The sequence below is a fragment of the Lissotriton vulgaris genome, chromosome 4_1 (genome assembly GCF_964263255.1).
Source record: "Lissotriton vulgaris chromosome 4_1, aLisVul1.2, whole genome shotgun sequence".
NCBI classification, from domain to species: domain Eukaryota; kingdom Metazoa; phylum Chordata; class Amphibia; order Caudata; family Salamandridae; genus Lissotriton; species Lissotriton vulgaris.
This window is the reverse complement of record NC_141691.1, coordinates 1723993229-1724017581: the sequence shown is the minus strand read 5'-3', so window position 1 is coordinate 1724017581 and position 24353 is coordinate 1723993229. Positions and strand designations below refer to the sequence as shown.

The window sequence follows — 24353 nt, the reverse complement described above, 5'->3', positions numbered from 1 at the left end:
GGCTAAGTTTGCACGGTATAAAAATGCTATTGATTCATTCATTCTCAGGTATTTGGACTGAGGCGCTTAGGACGGTGGCTGGTGACATTCAAAAGTGGTGAGGCGTTAAACAATTGTCGTACTTCACTGCGGCGAGCGAGCAAGCCTGAACCACCTGGATTCTCTCCCCGACAACATTTTCAAGCAAATTTGAGAGTATGACACTATCCCGGAAGTACTGCAGGCTGTGCTCAAAATATATATGTATCACATATCATTGACGTTGTATTGAACACCCATCCCTCAGCAGGCCCCTGCGTAACACCCCTGCTGCCTCAATGCCCCGTTTAAGGTATTTCTATGCTCCTGAGAAGTGCTGGCCATCACCTGGCTTGTCAGCAAGGCCCTGTTTCAAGTTTGCCATGCAAACCCTTCAAGCCATTACTGCGCTACTCAACCTGTGCATCGATTTTGACAAAATGAAGCACACAGTAGCATATCATAACGTAAGGAAAAACCACACAGTATAATAAAAAGATTTGTAACATAAAGCAATGTCATTTACATAACATAGTGCATTCTAACAAATCATTGCATAGCATAAAGCAGCATAACACATATGTAAAGGGTAGCATAACACAAAATAATATAACGAAATGAATTGCAAAATAAAGAGATGTAATGTCCATAGCTTAACAAATAGCACCCCATCATAACGTGCCAGAACCAAAAGAAGTTTAACATCGATTAACATAATTCATAACAACGTAACATAACAGAAAGACATGCATCAGAAGGGAATACAAGCAACACAACGTAAAGTGGTCCAACATAACACAACCTAGGTGTATTTGTACTGTCACCAGCAGAGCTGTGGGTGGTGCAAGCTGCAGAGGTCTCCTGAATCTTATGTTTTTTTTTTTTTTTACAAATTAGGCACTGGTTGATGCCTTTATATACGGGACCAAGAAAACAATGCAAGTTATAATAAATTACAAGAGGCTGTTTTCTACTGCAGATTACATTTTTTAAAAACAGTGACAGAATACTACAGCAGCCATACCTTAAAGACGTGCTTCTCGAGAATCTGTGAGAAACCAAGGAAACAGATAATTTTTCAACACAGATAATGTCTGAACCCTTTATCACAGCTGTGTTCTTGCTCCAGCTCTCAATGAGAGGGCTTCGGTATGGAAGTCCTCGGGATAGCTCCTCTAATAACTGAAGTGCTCAAGGGTTGAATATGTTCTCAAAACGGGTGTCAAATGCCCAGATGTGCATCCACAAAGATATCCATTTGTGATCAAAAAGAAAAAAAGACAGTTGTGCTCTTACCCAGAAAAAAACAAATCCCTGTGTAAATGGAAATAGATATGTTTCCATATAAAGTGACTTTGGAAGTGGATGGTGATATTCCATAACGCATCCAAATCATCCCAAAAGCGAACTGCAATAGGACCCTGCTGGAAAGCACTTTTCTATCAGGGAAAGCCAACTTTCCAGCCTCAACTATTACAAGAGAAAGCCACAATATAATGTCATAAGGTGTAAACACCATTTTGTCAGCTCGAGCGAAACATCTCTCCAAGGTGCTGGAAAATTGTTGGAACTGTTCTAGCTAGAGTGTTTTTTACCCCGAGTGAGGATGTGCGTTGCTGAAGCCTTTGCTCGAGCCTCGAAGCAAGGCTAGAGACACTCAAGAGAGCTGTGGGTTGCGCAGATGCTCATCGTGCACGTGTGCACAGAAACCGGATTTTGAAAGCATGCATTATTACTTCCCTCTCAAAACACCTTCTCTTTTTTTTGATGAAGTGATTGTCGCGGTTACCATGGGTTGCCTGCGCCTCGGGTTATGCTGTGCCCCTACACAACCCAGCAAGTAAACAGCCCACAGAATATTGTTACCTTAACCCTCTTTCACACCAACTTGCCACCTTAAACATCGTGTGTGAAATGTTTGCCTAGGAGTTTTGACCATGCACCCAGGTCTTTTCAGTTATGGTGCAAAAAGCACTATAAACGCTACGCTTTCTCCCTGAAACACCCAGTGCACAAAGGACAGGTAATAAACCTCGAGCAGCAGACGCACCCCACCGCCTGCTCGCCATGAGGTAAGCCATCACAGGGCATTGTCCGGCAGGAAAACACAGGGCCATCTCCTACTGGACCCCGGGCCATGAAAGGAGCGCGCTTGTCCGGCTAGGCTATGCGGCCTCTTTTATGGAGTGCGAGTGGAGCTTGAATTGACCAACCTGGTCCTGTGTGCTGCTATGAAGCCATGCCATGAAGCTGCGGGTCCCAAAGGCAAATGTCCGTTGTACCTCGGCAGATGAATCTTTGCTTTGTCCGCTTCTTTTGCGGCCTATATTTTATTTTTATCGCCTGAGAGAGTGTGGTATCTTCCAGCCTCGTCGCCCTTCACCCACCAGCAGAGCGGCTCAAAACCATTTGTGGCCAGCAAAACGGGCGGGTTTGCGGAGGGGGGAGGGAGGGGTGGCGTATTATCTATAAAATTAAGAACCTACCTTACCTTCTTCCTGCGAGACCGCATCACGCGCCGCCTGAGCTCCTGCTTGCTCCGGAGTCCTACTGCGTTGTAGGCAGCCTCCCTCCTCCTGCTTCGCTAAGCCAAACACAACGCTGCAATGGCAGCGTTGTGATTGGCGAGGGCAGCGTCCCAGATGGGACATTTGCTCTATGTAGGCTGCATGTAGCTGCCTACATAGAGAAAATGGGGAGTGCGCATGACTGGGTTGTTCGGCCTTATGGTCGACCAAACAGTCAAGGCCCATAACATTGGGCAAGCCACTCCCCCCCCCCTGCCGTCGGGCAGGACCGCCCACCCCCAACCATGCACGGAAGGCACTTCTGTATTCTCGCAGTGCGAGAAACAGAAACAAATGGTAGTTTTTACTGTTTATGTTTCTGCTTTCTCGCACTGCGAAAAAGCAGTGGGGCGACGCCCCCACGCTCCAATAGGGGAGCCGCCACTGTTGAGAACAATAGGCTGCGGGAACGCTTCGCCGCTCCTTCGCGGCCGCTCATCAAATCAGTTTCCCTCATTCGTGAGTGCTTTGGGGCCTGGGCACATCGCGATCCACCTACTGCTAGGAGGGAGCACAACCCTTACGCACAACCCTCCCTTCAATTTCCCTGCATTGCTGAGTGCCTCCGTAGAATCGAGCTCGGTGATCCCCATCAGCCTAGAACACCCTGCAGGGTAGCAGTGTTTAAAGGAGTGGTGACTCCTATTTAAGGGCAGACACTGCCCAGGCTGCCAATTGTCAAGTAAAGTGCCAGTGGTTTACTGAGGGCGAGTTGTCTGCTGGAGCACACACCCCTCTATCTTCTCCTAGGCCTCACAAGGCCTGTAGCCAGCTAAATTACCCTTATTCATTATTTTTAGACCTTACAAGGCCTGTAGTCTGCTATACTAGGCCTTAAAAGGGCAGTGGCCTAATGCACGACCCCTCTCCATATTGTAGGCCTTTAGCCTGCTACACTATACCCCTGGGGCCTAACACCCACAGTGCATAATTCAGATGGTTTGCTCAGTGGCTGCACAGATGACAGCTGCATTTTCAAAAAGCATCATGAGTGAAGATTCCATTTAGAATGTGGAATCAATGTAGTCCTGAGAGCACTTGAAAGAATATGCAACAATCAGGTGGTATTGTCAGTAATGTTCAGTCCATCTGGATGCAGTGATTTTAAATGGTACATCCAGAAGTTTTGTCTGGAGTCCAGGAGTTCTTCCTTGAAGACATGTTCCACAAGGAAAATCTGCTAATCGGATAGTAAATGATCCACAAGGTTAAAATGATTGGCTACAGGCTGGCCAACTTTCTTATTAATTAATGCAGATTTGTGGTTCCTGAATCGTGTACGGAGGTCCATTCACTGTTTGGCCTACATATTGTGTTACAGCTCTGGCATTGGCACTGAACAACATAAATAATGCATGTTAAGCGACATGTAAGATGCTGGCTTATTCCATAGGTCCTTCTCATAACTGAACTTGTTACTGATGATGTTTGCAAAAGGTATTCACATGTGATGCACCTTTTAGAGTCACAGCAATGAACCCCTGCATTTGTTACCACTTGCTTGAGTTCAGCTCTCACAATAAGAGATCGTAAATTGGGAGCTCTCTGGTACGCAATGACTAGCGGTTTTGGAAAAAACCTTTTGTCATTTTTTCCAAGGGGACAGCAAGGGAAATCTTTTTTGCATTATATTTCTGTAGTTTGGAGTTGATGGATGATAGTCAACCACAAATGGAGTTCCGTCACTTTTGTTTCTGCTGTTGGTATTTCAAATAAGTGCTTCCCTGGGGAACTGCAAAGACTTGTCAATTTGTTGTTGTATGATATGCAGAGGAAAGACTCACCTTTTAAATAATGTAGAAAGCTCCTGTAGATGGTCTTTACAGGTGTCATGGAGTGACGCATAAATTATGCAAAAAAGAAGCAGATAACTCTGGGTAGTTCTCAAGTTTAGGTGGAAAGCAAACTTTTGAGGTGAGCAGATCTATAGTGTTGCTGGTGTTGAGGGTGCTCTATACAGGATCTACTTTCCACCTAAACTTGACAACTACCCAGAATATATATATATATATATATATATATATATATATATATATATATATATATATATATATATATATATATATATATATATATATATATATATTCATTCTTACATGGCCGAGTATACTTACATCACCGGCCTCATGGAGGATTATGGAGACTATTATGCGGAGGACAAAGCAGTCTCATACTTCCCCGTCACAGAGGAGTCCTCTGATGCGGTGAATGGCTCATAATACAATAGGTCTCATATGCAATTGCCCCCCTGGATAAAAGATGAATTAACATGGCACAACGGGGCCTACAACGGCTCGCACCGAGGGAAGAACTTATTGGATCATCGGGCTGAAAATCTCCATGGTCTGCCTCTGCCGCCCCCTCCATGAAAAGGGCCACAATCCTCAGAGGTGGATCTAGATGCATTTGCTAGGTTAAAAAAGGCATTGTTAGGCACCAACCCCCCTACAATACCAGAGCTGACTGCCCGACTGGCTCTTCGAACTTGAGCTAGACCGTGCCCAAATCACATTTTGAAAAGTTTCAGCGCTCCGTCCATCATCTCCTTGTGTTCGCTTTGTTCTCCCCACGTTAGCAGGGTATGCCCAGACGTGGGTCTCTTGCTCACTTTGCTACTAGACTCATGCTAGCCGGTCTGATGAGGGGTGTTACCTGGAAACTGGTTCCACAATGCTTGTTTCCAGTCCAGTGAAGACCTCGCTTGGCTGTTCGGGCTGGACTGTTCCCGAGGCACAGGGTCAAGACTAATTTGCATATAGCTGGGTCTGAACTGGGGTGGCAAAGTGAGCTAACGAACAATGATGGGTTCAGCCCAGAGCTGTGACTAGGGTGAGTGTCTGAAAAGTTTCAGCGCTTCGTCCATCATCTCCTTGTGTTGCTCAAATCACTATGGCAGGACTCATTGTGCTTCAGGGGATTCAAATCCACAAGAGGACGGTCACGGCATAGAGGTTCCCACAATGGACCAGGAGGTGGAGGCGACATCTCTAATTCACATGGTGAGTCTCTCACTCATTCCCTGCCCTCATTAGGAGGGAGTCGGTTGGCGCATTTCAAAGACAACTGATGGGCTCTCACGTCCGACGCCTGGGTCCTCTAAAAAGTTAAAGGTTTCCACCTAGAATTCTACAAGTCACCTTTTCAGCCTTTACCCCCCCAGGCTCTCCATTTTTCTGGAAAAGAGGCCACACTTATTCAAGTGGAGGTTCAAGCACTGCTGGCCAAAGGGGTACTTCACTCATCCAACCCACACCCCTTTTGTTTTCTAAGCAACACGTTTCTGGTTCAAAAGAAGAAAGGGGTTCAGAGCCTGGCGATCAATCTCCAGTAATTTAATGGGTGGTTGATTTACCGCCATTTCAAGATGGAGGGCATCCACCTCTTTCACAACCTACTTTGTCCCAACGATTGGATGGTCTAGCTGGACCTCAAAGGCGCTCATGTTACAGTCCCGATCTTTCCGCCGTATCACCTATTTCTCCAGTTCCAGTGGCAGGGGCAAACTTTCAAATTCACCTCTCTACCTTTCGGACTCTCTTTGGCTCCCTGTTCTTTCTCCAAAATTCTCAAGCTGGTGATCGAACATTTGAGGGCGTCCAGAGTATGCATGATACTGTACCCGGGAGATATGCTTCTCATGGATCAATATCCGCATGCCTGGCAGTACATCTGGCGATGCCGGTAAATCTACTGCAGTCAATGGGGTTTGTTATCAACCGAGATAAGTCAAGTCTTTCCCCTTCTCGCTCGATCACATTCATGGGGTTCATGATCAATTTGGTAGAGACAACACTGGGCCTTTACTCCAGGAAGTTGACCAAAATACAACATAAGGTGAGTAGAATGCTGGCAAAATCACACACCTCTCTCCGTCAGATCGCCAGGATGGTAGGCCTATTGTCATCTTCCTTTTAAGCCCTTTTCCCAGGCCTGCTACACTTTTGGGCCCTCCAACAATTGAAAGCATCTCACCTTCCCCGCTGTCTCACCTACTCCCAGTACGTTCACATGTCAGACAAAGCCAAAGAGGAGCTCAAGTTGTGGCTCTCCCACATGGAGGTGTGGAACGGTTACACCATTATCGTCTCACAACCGGATCTAGCGATGGAGTCCAATGCCAGCAGCTCAGGTTGGGGGCTCATTGTGAGGAGGTAAACACCAGCAGAGGATGGACCGTGCAGAGCAGTCCCTACATGTCACCTGCTTGGAGATGATGGCGGGTTCCTTCACAGTCAAATGTTGAACCAGAGACAAAGTGCAATCTTGTGTCTCTATTTCAATCACCCGGGGGGTACGCGGTCCCGAGCACTCTCGGATCTGGCCAAGAACATTTGGGAATACTGCATGGAATCCCAGGTTTCCGTGATGGCGGAACATCTCTAGGGGTCAGCCAACCAAGTTATGGATTGGCAATCTTGACATCAGAGATTCAAGCCTTTGGGTGCTACTTTTATTGATGTTTCAAGCTCTTTCACAATCAACCTATTTGCGTCCAGACTCGACCCTCAGCTTCTTCGGTACTTCAGTTGGAGACCAGAATCGGGAGCAGTAGCAACAGAAGCCTTCCTCCAGGATTGGACAACTGAACAGGGTTATGCCTTTCCTCCCTTTGCCATGATCATGCCGTTGACAGCGCTTGTACGTAGGAAGGGGTGGATCTGGTAGTGATGATCCCGGTGTGGAAGTCGCAATTATGGTTTTCCAGTTCTGATGGAGTTCTCCTATCCGTCTACCCCATGATCCAGATCTTCTGGGTGATCCCTCAGAGTCTTGATTATCTGGTGACGAACAGCAGCCTCGAGCTTATCATGTGGAGGATTACAGGTCTTGATGGCAAGTCCCTGGCCTTTTGAGAGATGCAGCGGATATCCTCTCCAGAACATGGGTGGACAGTACAGTCAGGCGGTATTGATCGCCCAGGGTATTGATGAATGGGTTGGTGTCTGCAACTGAGTTTGTATCCCGTGTGGGTAGACCAGGCATCTCCAACCAGTAGCTCGGGAGCTACTGGTAGCTCACCAGCACCCTCAAAGTAGCTCTCAAGGTGAAGCCAAACCAATCTGATCTCAGGGATTCTGTGTATATTAAAGAAGGCAGCACTGCTCGTTTCATTACCTGTAAGAGTAACAGCCAGCCAAACCAATTGCAGGACCTCTTGATAACACTCAAACACACACTCTGTGGGCCTATCAATCAATCAATCAATCAATCAGGGATTTATAGAGTGCACTACTCACCGATGAGGGTCTCAAAGTGCTGGAGGGGAGGGCATTTGGGCAGCTCCGATCATTCGGAAAGCCAGGTCTTGAGGCTCTTCCTGAATGCTTTCAGTGTGGGGCTTCGTCTGATGCTGAGGGGGAGTTTGTTCCAGGTCTTGACCACAATGTAGGAGAAGGATTTGTATTCCTATTCTGGCTCTTTGGATGTGGGTGATTTCGGCTAAAGCCTGGTCAGAAGAGTGGAGGTGTCTCTTTGAAGCAGATTCTTTTGTTGAGGTATTGGGGTCTGGTGTGGTGGAGGGCTTTGTAGGTGTGTGTGAGCAGCTTGAAGGTCACACTTTTTTTTAAGGGGAGCCAGTGGAGGTCTTGTTGGTTCTGGGTGATGTAGTCTTGGCATGGGATGCTGAGGACGAGTCTGGCTGCAGCGTTCTGGATGGTCTGAAGTTTGTGGAGCAGTGATTTGTTGATTCCCGCACAGAGGGCATTCCGGTAGTCCAGCCTGCTGGTGATGAGTTCAAGGGTGACGGTCTTCCTGGATTCGGGCGGATCCATTTAAAGGTCTTGCGAAGTATGCCGACGGAGTTGAAGCATGTGGAGGCTACGGTGTTGGCCTATGGGTCTGTCACATGAACAATCTTTATCCACTTTAAATCTACCTAAGAAGGAGATTGGCCATGTTATATGCCCTGCTCTATCAGTCACACCGTGTGTGACATCAAAGAATAGTGGCAGTAGTAACCAGGGCTGACTCACCAAAGTGTGTGATTGCAAGAACTAGAGTGAAAATGTGTTGGTTGGGATCATGATCAACCAAAGAGCTGAGGGAAGAGAGTATGCATACAGTGCAGAGAAAATTAGAAGCATCACATTAATTTTTGTGTGGGTGAGTGACATTGTGTCCTTCCATAATAAATAGTGTTTGTTCATTAAAGCTACTCCTAGGGTCAAGGGCTGCCAAATATGTATGCTGGTCCCCATCATAAGAGTATTATCTCTGACGCAATTGTGCCAGAGCATGGTATAATTGTGCCATTGCCATAATATTTTCATCCTTGACTATTTTGGGCATACAAGTCTAGTAATTACATACTTGCTGCCATCACTGACATATTAAGAGCATGACTGGCCTGCTTTTAGCCATTCCTGACAGAGTGGCAACAGCTTCTCCCATAATAATGTCCATAACTGATATATGTTGGGCATCCAGCTGTGGCACAGTGGTAGCCCCGGTTTAATGGGGGGCATTATTAGCATAACAGATGCATTAATAGTGTTATGGTGAGCAAGCATGGCCTATGATTCCAATTCCTGGGTATTTGAAGCGGAATTTGTCCATCAGAGGCATTTTTACATGGCGGTACTCAATGAAAACGAAAAGCTGATATTTAGGGACTGTGTATTTTCTAACAATGAAAACTGATTTGTTTTTTAGAGAAAAAAATGATGCTTTTTATGAAAAGGTTTTTCTTTTGGAAAATTGAGTTTGATTGCTCAAATTGGAATGTGGTTTTGATAGAAAAAATTTGTATTTTTAAACACTAATATGCTAATGAAGACAAAATATTACAATTCTAAAACACATTTAAAGTTGTTAGCTGAATGATAATTCAATTTGAGTTGGGGAGACTTACTGCTGTGGTAGTACCATTTGTGGCACACAGCATGTGGTGATTTGAATTTTACTCGATTGCAAGCATTTAATATTGGAAAACGCTTTCCTAGCATTCTGCTGATAACTTCATCTGGAATGTGTGGATGGGGACTACTGATAAATCGTTCTTAGGGTGGTCGTAGTGTAATGTTAATACATATCATTAGCATATTATAGTGATAAAATAGGCTAGTAGCTCAGCAGGACTTTCCTTGAGAAGAATGAGCTCTCACTACAGAAAAGGTTGGAGACCCCTGGGGTAAACCATGTCCACATCCAGAATTTCCTAGCCTCCTTGGCTTCAGATGGTATGGCTTATAGATCGGTCAATACCTTTAGATTGCGATTTCTTCGGGGGCGCCGGGATTAAATATCTGCCATTCGGGGAGCATCCCCTGTTTAAGATATTGCTGCAGGCATTATATGGTCTCTTCCACCAGAAACAAGGTATTTGGTCCTTTGGGATGTGAATAAGGTCTTAAACCTTTCCTCGTGGCCAAACAACAGGTACCTCTCCCGCAAACAGTTGTCGACCATGTTTGCCACTCTTTTGTGCTTGATTTAGTGCAGGAGGGTATCGGATGTTAAAGCCCTGGGCATCACAGAAAGGTCCTTTACACTGGACAGTGTCCTATTTCATGTTGCTCAACGGACTAAATGTCATTCCTGCTTGATTTCATATCCTGCCTTTCCAGCCTCACCCAAGTTGTGCATTGTCCAATGCATCAAAGCCTATGAGACCATGACTGAGGAACTTCATATCCCACAGGAAACAATTCAAGGCGGTCTCATCACGACCGTCGCAATATGGGTGAAATGGATAATGCAAGAAATGGGTATTGATACTAACGTTTTCGGGGCGCACTCTACCCAAGGAGCGATGGCTTCATAAGCCTTTGCTCTTGGAGCTCGCCTGGAGAGGGGTTTAGGATACTCGGTCTTATAACATGACAGGGCTTTTCATGACATATGGTTTACTGACCATGCTAACAGTATTTTTTGGTATTTGTTTTTTAATTGTGGCATGAAAACTGCACTTTAGGACACAATAGTTTGAATAAATATTCTAAACTTTTTTAATGTCACTTGTTTATTTTATTGTGGACGAGTGAGAGCGAAAGGGAGTGGCCTGTTACCACGATCTCTGAGAAGGTTAAGAGTGTTGTGTTCTGCGGTTCCAATTCACTTGCTTCTCTGGTAAGGTTAGGAGGGCTAGTGAGGCACTATGGCTAGTCCGACTAGGGCTCATAGGTGCTGAAGTGGTATGGTGACTCAGTGCCTACATTCCAATGTTCTATGGTCCCAAGCATAGTTCTGTTCTTGAGCAGAATTCCTGCAACATGGCGCCCAACGTTGATATTGTGAGATACCTGCTGCACTAAACAGGGTTATTGCATGTATTTAGCGGTGGATGATGTAGATCATAAAACATGGATACCGTATATCAGGAAATGGTGTTCAGATTGGACTGTGTCAAGGTTTTGTGAAAATCTCAAAACTTTAGAGGGTGTTAGGAAAAATTATTTTAAAATCTTGTATGCCAGGACTCGAATGGAAGCTAGGAAGAGTTCTGATCTGAAAAAGGTGACTTACATGAGCTATGTACTTTTGTTAACACATTATGGCTTCCAGCCATATCTTGTGATATTGATTAATGTACAACACAGATTTGTTCTGAAAAGATTTTGTTTTTAAACACCATACATGTTTTGTAGCTTTTCTGGAAAAAGACAACACTAGCATTAATTTACCTGTGAGTCGCTGTGGCGATTTTTCTAAGCAAGTATCTTACACCTTTTATTTTCCTGAGGTTTTCATACCACCCGTAGGAAACTTTACATCATTCCGCACTTGAACCAGAATAATATTACACAATGTAAACCTGCTTTTATATACTTGTAGCAACTACATAATGCTTTTATCTGCACTCCAAAATTACTTTTATTAGTCAAAACAGAAGAATTAGAAGATTTTTAAATGAAGCATTATTTTAATGTATCGTTTCATTTTAAATAAAAAAAAATACTAGAAGGCTGTAAATCTGTAAATTATTTATTGTATGTTGAGATGGAATTATGATATGTTTATCATCTTATTTTATTGTATGTATTTCCTATCTTCTTTTATGGTTCATATTTGAATCAAGTACATTTTGACTGACTGACTATTGCTAACCAAAAGCCATGTTCTAATAATTTATGATATTAAATTAAACACCTTTGCAATTATTCTTTTGTTCCTAATGGCATTAATTATCAATAAATAAAATACTATTTTTACTAACTAAAAAAACTGAAATGATAATGTTAATAATGTAAATTAAAGTGAAATTATTAAGGTGTGCTTATTCCAATTATAATATTACCCTTAACCAATGATACGTCTTTAATTGGTTAAATTAATTCTAAAATATTCTTAGACTTTTTGTTATCACTGCACAAAATGTGATGCTAATCAAAACCTCACTACTACCGAATATTTAATAATAAACTGTATTTCATTCTGGAAACACACCCTAGACATGTCCCACTAATGGTAACTTTTATTTACTGTAACAATTGTTAACTGAATGTATGTTAAATACAGTACCCTTGCTATAACTCTACCAATAACCTTAAAAAGCACCAGCAGTATTTATTGTATTATTAAGTTAAAGCAGACGAGGTCATGTTTTTTTAGAGGTAATAATTGGAAAAGGCAACAGTGTTTCAAGGATAATGGTGCATCAATAATGCCCAAACTTGCTAAAAAAAAATTCATCTTTTATTATTGAAGGGACATATTCTAACATTGGCATGTTATGACATTCATCGGCGCACATGTTGCATTAAATTTCTAAAAATCAATGCATTAATTGTGATGGTGCGGAGGTGCAATTTAGTAATATTAGAGAGCTAATGGTATGTTCATGTTTAGAATACAGTGGTGCGAAAAGATACCATTAGGAATAGATGAAATTTGAATATCTATTTGAAAATCTAAATTAGAGAAAAAAACACTATGCATCGTGAAATGATTCTAAAATAACAGTGATCATTTAGATTATTGTTGGTTGGTTGAAAGCTTTATTTCGATATGCAATTATATCTTAAAAGCATTACATACATGTAAAAACTGCAGATCGAGAATACAAATGTCTCAAAATTAAGAACAAGTAAAAATGCCATTTATGCATGCAATAAATTAACTAAAACTGGATTAAATTGAGATCGACAGTCTGTTTCTGCGAATCAACCATGACCATTTAAAAATTTTTGAGACACCACAAACTATGGGAGGGGAAGTGTCAGTTAACAAAATACGTAGCGCCACCAAGTGTTGGCGTGTCCCCAAGCGTCTAAATAGGGGTTTAAGCCAGCACCTCCTTGGACGAATGTAGTCTGGGCACTCGAAGAGGATATGCGCCACCGTCTCAGGCCTTGTAGGGCAGAAATATTTACAACAAGGGGTGGTGAGGGACAGAGTCTCTGAATTAAGCAGAAAGCTCTCACCCAGTCAAGAGATCAGGGCTAGATCCAACACCGTTATTTAGCTCACTGCACCATCCCAGTTTCAGAACCTGGCTGTATGCAAATTAGTCTGTTCCTGTCCCAGTGCATGATGGGAACAGGGCAAACCAAACTACAAAAGCCAATTCTTACACTGGGAAGGAAACAAGCTCCCGGGGACCGGTTTCTGGCATTACAGCCGTCTTCGGCCCGGTTTGCTTGAATCCTGATGGTGCAATGAGCAAGGGTCTCACATCTGAGAACACCCTTCCACGCTTAGGGTGGACAAAAATATTTACAACAAGGGGTGGTGAGGGACAGAGTCTCTGAATTAAGCAGAAAGCTCTCACCCAGTCAAGAGATCAGGGCTAGATCCAACACCGTTATTTAGCTCACTGCACCATCCCAGTTTCAGAACCTGGCTGTATGCAAATTAGTCTGTTCCTGTCCCAGTGCATGATGGGAACAGGGCAAACCAAACTACAAAAGCCAATTCTTACACTGGGAAGGAAACAAGCTCCCGGGGACCGGTTTCTAGCATTACAGCCGTCTTCGGCCCGGTTTGCTTGAATCCTGATGGTGCAATGAGCAAGGGTCTCACATCTGAGAATACCCTTCCACGCTTAGGGTGGACAAAAATATTTACAACAAGGGGTGGTGAGGGACAGAGTCTCTGAATTAAGCAGAAAGCTCTCACCCAGTCAAGAGATCAGGGCTAGATCCAACACCGTTATTTAGCTCACTGCACCATCCCAGTTTCAGAACCTGGCTGTATGCAAATTAGTCTGTTCCTGTCCCAGTGCATGATGGGAACAGGGCAAACCAAACTACAAAAGCCAATTCTTACACTGGGAAGGAAACAAGCTCCCGGGGACCGGTTTCTGGCATTACAGCCGTCTTCGGCCCGGTTTGCTTGAATCCTTGCTTGTAGGACAGAAGGCACAAAAGGGCGATAACTGCACTGGCGATTTCCATCGGGATAGAAAGTCCCCAATCGGAAGAGTGCCTACTCTAAACTTAAAGTATAGAGCCCTATCAACTGGCATGGTGATCAAATCCAGATAGGGTTCGTAGGCTACCACGTTCTTAATTCTTAGAAATGCTGCGGTCGAATTGCAGTGGCGTGGATTACCGATAAGTTGGGAGGACACCCAGTCCCAGTACAGTTTTTTCAGGATAGCCTTGGGTGGAGCAGATTTTGTAACCCAAGAGTCTCCCAAACCCAGCTCCCCCAAGAGGTTTTTAATATCCCTCAACCACTTGATCTTGTGCCAGCCCCCCATTTCCATCACCTCGGACAGCCCATCAGCATATGATTTTAACTCTGGAACCCTCCACAAACGAGCCCATAAAAGCAGCGGCCGAAGAGGAGCCTGGTCCTTGATCGACTTGCAGCCCACATCCAAGCATACCGGGACTGTGGGGGTACTCAAGGGGAGAGCAAGTAGGTCTTTCAAAAATTTGCTCTCCGACTTGGATAGGGACTCCAAGTTACAATGGCCCCATAACTCCGCCCCGTAAAGTGCGGAAGTGACTCCTCTTGCTTTATAAATGTCAATTCCGGGTGCCACAAACTGCTTGGATGAGTAAAGTAAAGTGCGGAAGTGACTCCTCTTGCTTTATAAATGTCAATTGCGGGTGCCACAAACTGCTTAGATGAGGCGCGATACTCCCTTAACAACGCACCCCCTACCCTTTTATGGCTGAGGACCATCTTGTTGATATGTGACGTCCAGCTCATACTATCAGACAGGCGTATTCCCAGATAGTCAAACTCAGAAACTTTCTCAAGAGGGACAGAGTTCAAGACTGGAGGGCGTCCTGGTTTCCGTGGTGGATGCATAATCAGGTATTTTGTTTTGTCCACATTGATCACCAATCCCCTTGCCAAACAGAAATCCTGGAATCAGGTCAAAAGCTTCTGAAGACCCTGGGGAGTCTTGGCGATGAGGAGGGTGTCGTCTGCAAACAACAGTGTAGGGATCCGTACGCCCCCCCAGGGAGGGTGCGTCCGCTGGTTCTTGAAGCAGGTGTTCTACCACACCATTTATGTACAAGGAAAATAGGGTGGGAGCCAGGACACAACCCTGTCGGACACCCGTACAAACCGGGATCCTGTCAGTCGTTTCCCCATTCTGGCCCCACCGCACCTGGGCATAGTTGTCAGTATGAAGTTTTATCAGGAGCGACAGAATGTAGGGGGGCAGCCCAAGACCCTGCTAGACCCTCTAGAGTTCCTCCCTGGGAACCAGGTCAAAGGCAGTCTTTAGGTCAATGAAGGCCAAATAAAGACTGCCCTTTCCCAGTTCCACCACCTTCCAGTGCAGAAGCATTAATCTAAAAACTTGTTCAATAGTACCCGTTCCTGAACGGAATCCTGCCTGGAAATCAGATAGGATATGGTTTTCATCCACCCAGTGGAGGATCCTCCCTAAAATCGCCTTCCCCGCCACTTTTTGTGTCGAGTCAATCAAGCTTATCGGCCTGTAATTCCCTGGATTGTCCCAACATCCCTTTTTAAATATGGGGACGACCTCCGCCCCCCTCCAAGATTCTGGGACAGGTCCACCCTCCATATTGGCATTCAGAAGGGTGGAGATCAAAATGCCCCATTCAGTCGGATAGGCTCGGAGTAAGTCCCCTGGAAGCCCGTCAGGGCAGGCTGCTTTCAGGGGTACCACGGTCTTGATTACATTTACTACCTCCCGGACGGTGAAAGAATCAAGGACACTATCCCTTGCCAAGATAGGGGGTGAAACTGGCTCATTAAGGGGCCCTTCTACCAGGGAATATAAGGCCCCAAAATGATTGAACCAGGTCAGGGACGGGATGGTACAAGTCCTCAGTGTGTCATCGGGTCGGTTCCTTGATCCCACCAGGTTCCAGAAACCCCTGGCATCCTTCCCTTGGCTGGCGGCTAGAAGGTCCGCCCAGAACCTTTCCTCCCATTCCTTTTTTGCTGTTTGTAGACTCTGGGAGTAGAGCTTCCTGGCCTCCCTAGTCCTAGTTTGGGATTTTGACTTAACTGCCTCCACCAACATTTTCTTGCTTACCCTGCAATTATGGGTATACCAAGCCTGTCTTCTCAATGGCCTTGTCTTAGCCCCCTTTTGCCTAGTTGGTGCAGTAAACAGATTGCTTATGGCCGCGATCAAGTCGCAGAACTTCCCGGACACCTCCACTGGGCCTCCCTCGGAAGTAGCCAAATTGCGTTGGGCTGAAGCCAGGAGTAGCGTTATTGCCTTAGATTATTTAAAATGAGGATAAATAAAATGAAAAGTATAATTGTTTAGCTTTGATGCAATATCTCAGAAAGTTACAAGTCAGTATTTTTTTTTAAACAGGAAAACAGAACTTCTATAAATTGGAGTCTTACAAGTGTTCTTTATACACCTGCCACTGTGAAGAGGCAAAAGGTAACTGGGAGTTATTCCATATTTAGGAACTCAAGAATTCTCGTTCACAACAAAGATTTGTGGACACCAAATGTAACAGAGAAGACCAGAGTATGTAAGAAAAGGCAACTGTCCAGCATCTCAGACATGAAAGACAGAAGTAACAGCTCTTATCAATAGTTAAATGCCATGAATTTTTGTAAGTACTTTTAAAAGAAAAGGACATGCCTCTTACCTTTATGAACACATATAAGGTCACCGCTATCGTACACACCAGGTAAAAATACAATATTTTCATAATCTTTCCTAGGAAAGAGCCCGCTCTTACATTTATCTATAAAGAGGAAAAACACAAATTGAGTGCAACCATTGTGACACAACAAGTCAAGACAAAAAGAATGAAGTTCATTAATTACCTGTAGGCATTTAGCAAGCATCGAACCTGCTACGAGACTCAGCAATGGAGAAACTAATAACGATGAATTCTCAAATTGTAGGAGATATCCCAAAAAAAGAGAGAATAAATAGATTTTGTGTACTTCATGAACCTGTGAGAAAATAAGCAATGAATTAGGATTAAATGTGCTCAGCATACATACAGTGTCAAACTGTGTACCAGATCATCAAAAGTCATATTACTGTGTGTGATATAAAGAATAGGTTAGTCAACATTCTGCAATTTCACAACCCACCAACCCAGCCCATTGTTGTACATATTTGACTATATAATACAAAACAGTTTTTGTAATAATTTCTTAAAGAATTGCGTAAAGCAACGGTTAAGGTGCTCTATAGTCACTAAAGATAACTTCTATCTAGTGAATAGTTTGTAAAATGACACAGTTCAAGCCAAATAACACATTCAAAGTCCATTAAATGATTATTGAGCAAATTCACAAACTTGTTGGAGTAATTTTTTTCCAGTGTTGGCTCGGGCGCCGGATCCAATTCATCCAGAAGTAAGTAAGGTATCAGTCTCTGTGGGTCAACAAGGACTAAACTCAACTGCCTCTGTGAACCCACTGAAAAGCCATAAATCCTGTAGCCCATCACAAACAATTTTTGATTCCTTTTTTCTGCTACCAAAGAGGATATTTTCAAAAGCACTGCCTTTTTCACAAACAACTGAACTTTTAAGCAAATATTTCTCTTACAAAGTTTAATACCTTATTTTTAGAACGCACGTTAATTCTACGTTTAGGTGTTATTTTTGTATGAAAGGCATTTTTTTTCAAATCACAAGATTTACAAAATTCTCCCTATCACTTCTGATAGATGTAATGTCAATTGTAATAGTTACCTTTTAACTAAGGTGTGCTATCTAAGGACAGATTGTTTTTATTGTCTAATTACTGCCTTCCAAAAAAATTACACTCTGGGACAAAAGTACTTCCAGGAATTCCAAAGCAATCGGAGCCCTACCAGCAAACACTTAACCAAATTAGTAATTGGTAACTCCAAACAGTAGTAACTATAGTTGAAATAGAAGGAATATGTTGTAGGAGCTGTGAGGAGATTTAAGCAGGCCTGTATGTTCATTTATAATGTGATCAACTGTATCTTTAGCAGTCATTGCCTACACTTGCTGCTACTCCTACACAGGAAGAAGCATACAAAAAAGTGCTATGCAACTGTGGAATCCTGGGTTAAACCTTTCCACGCAAGATTGATCAGTGTACTGAATGTTCACGTTCTTTGATGCACCAGTGTCTGCTGACCCAGGAGTGCACACCTGGAGGGAGTATTTACAGCTAGCTCCTTAGCTCTCTACGCAACTTCTAATTGTAACCTATGCCATAAGTATGTGTGCCAAAGGAGGCAAGGCCAAGTTAACATGGCTGCAAGTTCCCACACCTGCCACAAAGATCAATCATTATCCAGGGTTAACGGGAGCAGGAAAGAGAACAAAAGCATCACCCGATACGGAAAGTGACAAGAAAGTCAACAATAGAGCTTCACTGGTCAACTGTGCGGATGAAGTGGAAGACACAGAAGAGCGCCCACAGGTACTTATAACTCTAATGCACATGCCACAAAAAGGTAGCAAACAGGGGCAGGAAAAGGGGAGTTAGCCAAATAGCTGGATGCTCAGAAAAAGCAGTATCACTGGAGCCTACAGGAGAACATAAAGAAAATGGGTCAGACCAAAGTGCTACCAAGGAGCAAGGAACAGTACACAAATGTCACACTACATTGATGGCAACAGCAGAGACCACAGCAGCACCAGCTAGTAAAACTGATACTGTGTCAACAGATTAAAGTCTCCTTACGGCTAATCAACAAAAAGAGCAATAGAAGTGGAGTTGGCACTCCAGACATAGGAAGAGTTACTGAAACTGGTCAGATTTTACAGGGAGAAGCGTCTTGAAGGAGAAAATGACAGGTGGCAATGGCAAAGTGAGACAAGCATTTGCAATGACTTTAACTTGTGGGAGAATGCTTCTCTGGATATCCATCTGAGAGAACTGACGTATACTTGTGCTAATCTGAGCCTTCAACAGCTAATCAAACTCCCGACCCATCGAGGAGGCCACACACTTTACCTGCTCTTTGCCAATGACATGGACACGGAAGTACTGAGCATTTTACCTAAAAACTGGACAAATCATCATTTAGTTCTCTTCCAAATCACACTCCCAGAACAGATGAAACAAGCTAAGATACCTGTGGCTTATCGGGTCGGGAGGGAATGGGCGAAGCTGGGTAGGTTAGATGCCATATTAACCCCACCTATAGATAACCTCTTCTGTGCCCCCGCCTCGATTGAGGCGAACTATAACACCTATCAGGACTATATCGTGGATGCTCTGGATCAATTAATCCTGATAACAAAAATCAGAATAGGAAACAAAATCTCAGCACCATGGTATAATGACGAATTGAGACACCTACGCCTGTTGTGTGAGAAGGCGGAGAGGAAATAGAGGAAGGGATATTCAGAGGGGGACAGGCTAGAGCTGAGGGCAGCACAGATTGTGTACAAGCAGCGGATTCTAGACTGAAAGGCCCACTTCTATACCAATTCTATCTTACATGCCTCTAATGGAACTAAAGAACTTTTCAAGATGGAGCTGATAGATCTGACTAACATGTCTGAGCAATAAAGTGGTGGCCTCCCAGGAATTATGCGATATCGCCTCGCATTTCCTGGATAAAGTGGGGAAGATTGTCAGCTCATTCGGGGTGCATAATACCGACATCCAGACCCCTGTTTCACAGGAGATGGAGGGGGCCCCGGGTCAGTCACACACCCTTGATAGTTTTCAGGGTCTCTCTGACCATGCTTTTAACGCAGTGGCGCAAAGCATATCCTCAGGGTCCCCTTCTGACCCTTTGCCACTGAAAATATGGAAAACCTATGGCCATACGACTTTCCCTTGGCTTAGACAGCTATGCAACCAGTCTCTGGAAGAAGGCACCGTCCCGGGGGAATGGAAGCAGGCGGTGGTGACACCACTGATTAAAAAATCCTCCTTGGACCCCACAAACCCGGTCAATTTTCATCCAATCTCTCTGCTCCCATTTCCTATTAAAATCTTGGAAAAGGCTGTAAGCAGATCCTTGTCCGACTTCCTGGAGGTGTTTGTTATATACAAGGGAACCCCATACAGTAGAACCTGGGGTAGAATGATAATTTTACAGAACAGTGGTTCGAAGTAGGCCTTATGCGGTCCTTAAAGGAAAAGGAGGGTTTTTAGCGAGTATTTAATAAGTCGCTAGGGAGCAGTGGTAGTAGGAAAAATTTAGAGTTTTTTATTTTTACTCTTTTCTCGTAACAATATACATAAATATATATATACACTGTATTGCAGGTGCTCAAGTGAATAGTACGGTGCAGGACGTGACATAAGTGATCAAAGTGAACGGACTGTCACACAACAACAAGGATAAAAACACACAACAATTATATACAATGGTACAAGTGAAATTCCTTGGGTAGGTCGACGGCGTTTCGATCTATATTGTTTTAGATCTTCATCAGGACAGTTGAGCCTCCTGAAACTTGCCAGTGGAGAGGGCAAGTATGGTCATTCGTGCAATACAGCTGGTCGGATGTCGCTGCTTTTCAAGGAATATAAAGTTTATCAGATACCAGGCTTTCAATGGGTAATTCAAGTGGCCATTGTTCACTTCTATGTAGGTAAGGGTCCTATTTGAGAGAAAATAAATCAGGTTAAAACTTAATCAGTGTGGGTGTCAAAGGCGCATTCGTCGCTATGGTGGAGAAGGCGCCTGAAAGCAAGCAGTGTGGGTTCCAAAAGCGCTTTCGTCGCTATGGTTGAAGAGGGCGCCTGAAATTAATTGTAATCGGTCGATGCGGCAGGAAGGGGGTCCGAGTGCCTCTTTTCCAGCAGCTCACCGTGAACCACAAATAAGAAAAAAGGCGGGGTGGACGTCACACTAATAATGGGCTCAAAGTAACTAAGTATATTTGAGAAAAAATGATTATTAAATATAAATAATAAATTATATGTATTCACAACTCTTCCACTTGCATATTTAGTTTAACCATGTTCTGACCTGCGTCCTGTGGAGGATCACAGATCCTTGCTCTTCCTCCTCCCCCGGTCCATGGCCGGGCTGCGAACCTGAAGGTGATGAAGGTGGATCTTAGGCAGCTGCCGGAGCACGGACTGCAACTTGAGGAGAAGTAGTGCCATGTGTGCTGCAGAGGCAGGGGGACAGTTTAACAAAGGCTGAGAGCAGCCTGAATATGAAAAATAAAAACGCTAATACCTAGAAGCGGACACCACGCCCAGTAAAAAAAAAATTTTAAAAAATAATCAAGTCACACGCAGGGCATGATGAGGAAGGCAGGGGAATGCAACATGGAAGAAGACTCCGCAGACGTCTTTAATTAACAGCGTCCGCTTCACAAACCATGAAGCGCAACATCTGTGCAGTGGGGGGAGAGGGCAAGGAACGGAGCATGGTTAAAAGTTATAGAGCGACATCCATAAAGTGGGCGCTGCACTGAGTTATTAAAAAAAGTTTTGGCAAGCACGGCATAACTGCCCAGCCACCAAAGTTACTGCTAAAAAAGTTAACAAATTGAAGGGGAAAAAAAAGTTACATCGGACCACGAGCCATAAATATGAAGAACAAGCACTGCTTTGCAGTGGTCAGACACGACGGGAGCCTCTCGGAGAAGGGGGGCTTGAGTGACGGACGCATGACGAGCAACAGACGACGAGTCCGGACGGGTCTAAGGGAGAAAGGGCCATCACCAACCCCACTTCCAAAACAAAACAGACAATAGATCTCAGAAGGGAGCAGCACATGCACTGCTTCGCTAGGCGAGACCTAAAAAACGACTTCAGGCATGGTCTACTGCATAATTACTATCCTACATGACCCAATGACAGGCAGGTCAGTGGCACACATGAACTTACTGTAATGGAGGCATCCTCCCACTGGCCATCCACTGCCTTAGGCATGGTGACTGAGGCAACAGGCGTCTGCTTGGAGGAGAGAGAGAGAGAAGCAGGCGCCAGGCAAGGTGAGCATACGGACTGAGACTGAATACATCAAACAAATAAAGGGGACATTCCTGCTGCTGTACTTTTCACTTCATAGCCCAGATTGTATTCATATAATAAAATCAATGTGAGCTGATATGACAACAGAGTTCAACATATTTGTATGGCAATGTGCATCCCACTATATAACAGCAAGCCACCAAACCCCTTTATATCACCATTATATTGTATATGGACCTAGTCAACTGTTGCTCAGTACACACAATAGTGTACAACCCTAAAATTGCACTGTACTTTGTGACAGTAAGGGAGCAGAGAGACCGTGATATTCAGCTAATAAAATATGTTACTTAAAGTTGTTACTTCTCTCAATGCTTTTAATAGGAGCAGAGAAAACAAGTTAATTGAATGCCAGGAAGCCATATCTGCATGATCTGCATCCATCCATGAGTGAGTGCCCTTCTTGGCTAAGTGTATGCTCAGCATACAACCGTAACAGTGAGAAATAGGGCACTGCAATCTGGAAAATAGCAGACTCCTATAACAGTCATTAAAAGCATGATGGTGGCTGAGAACTGAGGGAACAGGCCTTATCCTTCACAGTACGAATACACCAACAGAAAGATGCTGTGCGATCTAAAGCAGGCTCAAAAACGTGATCTCTTAGTGGCATAGTCACAATGTCTGAATCAGCCAATCTGCTTTACACTTAAGCGGTGACTGAGAAGTCTTCGAAAATGACCAGGGAGCATGCTGCATCAATACCAGATTCCACACTTGAGACCATCTGAGCAAATTAACTAGACTATGGTTGGTCATGGCCACAGTGAAAGATACCACGACAAAACAGATCCTTTCAATCAGTGTTTAGTACAACATTAATAGACTGGAAGCAGGACCATTGGTTTGTGCAGCAGATTTATAGCTTGAAGATTGTAGTCATGGAGATCATTTATGCTTCATATACATTCCAGAGAAAAAGGAAGATGATGACATGGCTGCATGAATGCTCCTGTGTACTATAATGATCCAGAATGTCCTATTATCACCAGAGTGTGCTGCCACGACTAAGTCACTCCAATTCGAGTCATCCCACTTTTGACAAGCTAATGTTAGTGATTTTTTTATACTGGGTGCTAGCAATCCAAACCTCAGGAATAGTTTTTTGTTTTTAATGCATTAATGAGGAGTTTTCTGGTTTAGCTATAAACCTTGTTTCTTCATAGGAGGTTTAGTTAATATCATTTTTAAGGTGGCAGCTAGCTTATTATGTATATTGACTATAGGAATATCACGGTGAAGAAGGTGGCTAAAAGATGCTAGTGCTGCTGAAAATGCATTGTATGTCTGAGTCAAGGTCTCTAGATTTTCCATGATTGATGGCCATTTGATGAACCTTCGGTCGGTACTTCAACTCCAAGTACCGACCGAAGGTTCATCAAATGGCCATCAATCATGGGAAATCTAGATAGTTGGAATTATGAGGGGAAGACATTTTCTTTAATCAAAACACCTAAAAGGTGAAGTGGTTAATGATCACCATCTTCTCTGTTGTCCATAGTGAAGTCTACCAGTTTGTCCCGCATCGATAACATAATCAAAAACCTACATACTCCATGACCTGCATAGCCCTCCTGGGTGAGAAATAAATACCATGCCAGCGCCCCAGTTACACAGTGACCAATCAGACGTAATCAGTTAAGTGTAATGTTAAATGTTAAAATGCCTGAATCTATGCTTGTTTTGCAAGACTTGAGCTTTACAGTGAAACTTTGATTGGAAAATAACATCTTTTCATCAATAAAGATTTAAAACTATCTTTTAATTATCATCTGATCTGTCTCTAACATTCCAGCCGTTACCTCAAAACGGTTGTGTAGTGCAATATAAGGCATGTAAGAACTTAAGATTCCACTAAAAAAGACAATCATATGTTCAAGAAAGTTTTGTGTAGTTACCTTGTCATTTTGTGTCAATGATAGGCCATCAAGTAAGAATAGTGCAACAGCCTGCACAAAAAGCACGTAGTGACTGTATTCCCACATCATCATGAAGCTGTATGTTGAAGCACTCACAAGGAGGTAGCAAAGCCTCTAAGGTAAAGTAAAGGATTAAATACATATTAGCACAACATCACAAACAAAGAGAACAAGAGCTAAAGTTATTTTGTCTCAGTCAGCATCCATGAATTCCCATGACCTGGAATATGCCATTTAGATTTTCCTGAGCTACAGGGAAGAGAAACTAATGTAACAAGAAGGTTTTGTTGCCTACTTGGAAGCGATCATACTACTGAAGTAAGACTTCCTGAATGATGCCATTATTCTCTCTTTGAGTAAGCCTAGACCATGTAGCCTATAACCAGGAATCACTCTCTCCAGTCATCACTCAAGTCTGATTTCCTTCTGCTTACTCCACTGAAACTGCAGAGGATATTAAGCTGGATATAGATTTTTCTAACAGCTTGCTTGCAAACAGTACGGTGGAATTTTATTCTTCCAACCCTGGAATCCCATAAATATGCCACTCGATCTA

At 43.7% G+C, this 24353-nt stretch overlaps 1 protein-coding gene across 3 annotated transcripts in view; it reads right to left on the bottom strand.

The window, feature by feature from the left end:
• DPY19L4 (dpy-19 like 4) overlaps nucleotides 1–24353 on the bottom strand; it is a 617659-nt gene that overhangs the window by 381359 nt on the left and 211947 nt on the right. For all 3 annotated transcript variants that reach the window (XR_015309916.1, XR_015309917.1, XM_086966015.1), the window contains exons 8-10: nucleotides 23777–23911; nucleotides 16755–16886; nucleotides 16574–16672 (exon numbers count right to left, since the gene is read on the bottom strand). Coding sequence is in view for 1 of the 3 variants with exons in the window: in XM_086966015.1 (XP_086822141.1) it covers nucleotides 16574–16672; nucleotides 16755–16886; nucleotides 23777–23911 (366 nt within the window). In the remaining 2 variants the exon portion in view is untranslated. The remainder of the gene's footprint in view (nucleotides 1–16573; nucleotides 16673–16754; nucleotides 16887–23776; nucleotides 23912–24353) is intronic.